This window comes from Alligator sinensis, unplaced genomic scaffold, assembly GCF_000455745.1.
Source record: "Alligator sinensis unplaced genomic scaffold, ASM45574v1 scaffold948_1, whole genome shotgun sequence".
In the NCBI taxonomy this organism is placed as follows: Eukaryota; Metazoa; Chordata; order Crocodylia; family Alligatoridae; genus Alligator; species Alligator sinensis.
The window spans coordinates 256,315-258,631 of NW_005843093.1; the positions used below are offsets into that span (position 1 = coordinate 256,315).

The window sequence follows — 2,317 nt, forward strand, 5'->3', positions numbered from 1 at the left end:
GGACGCCGGCTCTCTCCCCGCCCCTGAGGCCCAGGACCCTGGTGCCCTGGTGAACGGGGCGGCTGAGTCGGGACGGCCCGGAGGAGGTGCGGAGGGTGCCGTGACGGTGAAGAAGGTGCGCCGGTGCCCTCAGGCCGAGCGGGAGGCCCTCCCTACCGAGAATGGGGCACCTCAGCCCCCAGCCCCGGGCTGGGAGGGCCCGTCTGTGGACTCGCTGCTGGATGAGCTGCTGGCCCGGGCGCCAGCTGAGCCCAACGGCGCCGGTTTGAGCATCGAGAGCTTCTCCGAGGAGCTGCGGGCGCTGGAGGCTGCCATGAGGAACGGTGGTGGGGGGCCGCCTCGGGCCCAGCTTCCTCCTCCCCACGCAGAGGAGGACGAGGCTGAAGACGAGGACGAGGCCTTTGCCGCCCCGCCGCGGCCTGCCGACCCTCTGGCCCAGGTGCTTGCCAGTCCCCCGCGGGCCCTGGGACCCCCGCCCAGCCAGCCCTTCACAGGTGAGACCCCCCCGCCTCGCGGCCGAGATGGGGATGGGGTGCCGGGTCTTGACTTGTCTGGGGCAGGGGTGGGAAGCACTTCCCTGTCAGAGCAGGGAGGCTGTGGAGTAGATGCCAGGGATGGGTGTGGACTCCGTCACGGCAGGGGTTCAAGGAGAGGCTGGCTGGGCACTGGTCAGGGATGATCTGGGTGTTGCAATGCCTGTTCTCTGGTGTGGAGATGTCCCGGGTTTCTGGGCTGTGCTGGTTGCCCCCTCTCCCGCTCCTTGTGTCAGGGGTTTTTCAGCCTCCCGCAGAGGCGCTGGGTGCTGGCTCAGCCCAGGCTGGAGATGGGGACTGGGCTGTGCCGATGCTTCTGCTGGCACCAACTCCGCAGGGTCCTGGCTGGAGGGTCTTGCCCCTGTGCTCAGGATCAGACTGATGCTGCACTGGGAGTAGGAAGGGATTTCCCCATTGCTCAGACTGATGCCGACTAGGGGGGGGGTTTGCCTTTCTCTGCAGAGGTGGGGCACGCCTCGGCCTGGGTTCTCTTGCACGCATGTGGATAACCTTCGATAGAAGCAGGATGTTGGCTGTGGTTTCCCCAGAGGAGGGGTGGGGGCGATGCCTGGGGCTGTGTCAGGGCGACTGTGTCATGCGGCTCTGAGGTCGCACGTGGGGTTTGTCTGCGCTGGTTTGGATGGGGCTGATCCACCTCGAGCCGGGGTTGGACTGGATGTGACCCCGCAGCTCCCTGCCAGCCCCGTGACCAGATAAGGGTTGCCCCTGGATTAGGAGCACCCCCTCCCACTGGGGCAGGGCACTGGGGAGAGGAGCTTTGGTGGGGCAGGGCAGGCATGTGCACCCCATGACGGCACCCCCTCCCCGCAGGCCCCTTCGTGGCAGTGCTGTTCAGCAAGCTGGAGAACATGCTGCACAACTCTCTGTACGTCAACGTGCTGCTGACGGGGCTGGTGGCCCAGCTGGCCTGCTACCCCCAGCCCCTGCTGCGCTCCTTCCTGCTCAATGCCAACATGGTCTTCCAGCCCAGCGTCAAGTCCCTGCTGCAGGTACCGTGGGGCCAGCTGTGCCGCACCGCGCTGCAGGGGAGGGGGCAGCTCTGGGTGGGGGGGTCCGGCAGTGTGAGGCCTGACACTGTCCCCCACGCCCGGCAGGTGCTGGGCTCGGTGAAGAACAAGATTGAGAGCTTTGCAGCTGGCCAGGACGACTTCCCCGCGCTGCTGCTCAAGGCCAAGAAGTACCTGATCGCCCGTGGCAAGCTGGATTGGGGGGACACCCCGAATGCCGCCCCCGCCCTGCGCCGCTCCGACACTCTTGGTGAGCCCGGGTGGGGTGGGGTGCTGTGGGTATCAGTGCTGATAGCTTTGGACCTGGGTGGGGAGGGAGGAGAGTCCCAGAGCCCCAGGGGGCTCCCCACCATGGCCTGGCTGTGTGCCCTGGCATGCAACATGCATGATGGCGCGGTGCTGTGTGTATGTGCATGTGTGTGCGAGTGAGCGTGTGCATGTGAGCATGTCTGTGTACGTGTATGAAGTTGCAGCTGTGTGCTTGCATGCATGCTTGCGTGTGTGCGCACGTGCTGCGCTCACGTGTGTTCATGTTCACGCATGGACATGGGCGCGCACCTGCGGTTCTGCGGGGCTAGGCGTTGCAGGTGCCCGGCCCCACCTGACGCCCCCTGTTCCCGCTCTGCCCGCAGTGAAGAGCCGGAAGCCGTCGCTGGGGGAGCTGCTGCTGCGACACACGCAGAGCCCGACGCGGGCGCGAGCAGCGGCGCAGATGGCGTTGCAGCAGGTGCGGGAGGGCCCGGTGCTGCAGACACT

The 2,317-nt window shown here is 66.9% G+C and overlaps 1 protein-coding gene across 1 annotated transcript in view; it reads left to right on the plus strand.

Annotated features, from left to right (window-relative positions):
• FAM160A2 (family with sequence similarity 160 member A2) overlaps nucleotides 1-2,317 on the plus strand; it is a gene marked incomplete at its 5' end in the record, with an annotated part of 5,758 nt that overhangs the window by 3,016 nt on the left and 425 nt on the right. Inside the window, 4 exons of the mRNA XM_025193725.1 lie at nucleotides 3-494; nucleotides 1,365-1,543; nucleotides 1,649-1,811; nucleotides 2,194-2,314. Coding sequence (XP_025049510.1) covers nucleotides 3-494; nucleotides 1,365-1,543; nucleotides 1,649-1,811; nucleotides 2,194-2,314 — 955 coding nt within the window. The remainder of the gene's footprint in view (nucleotides 1-2; nucleotides 495-1,364; nucleotides 1,544-1,648; nucleotides 1,812-2,193; nucleotides 2,315-2,317) is intronic.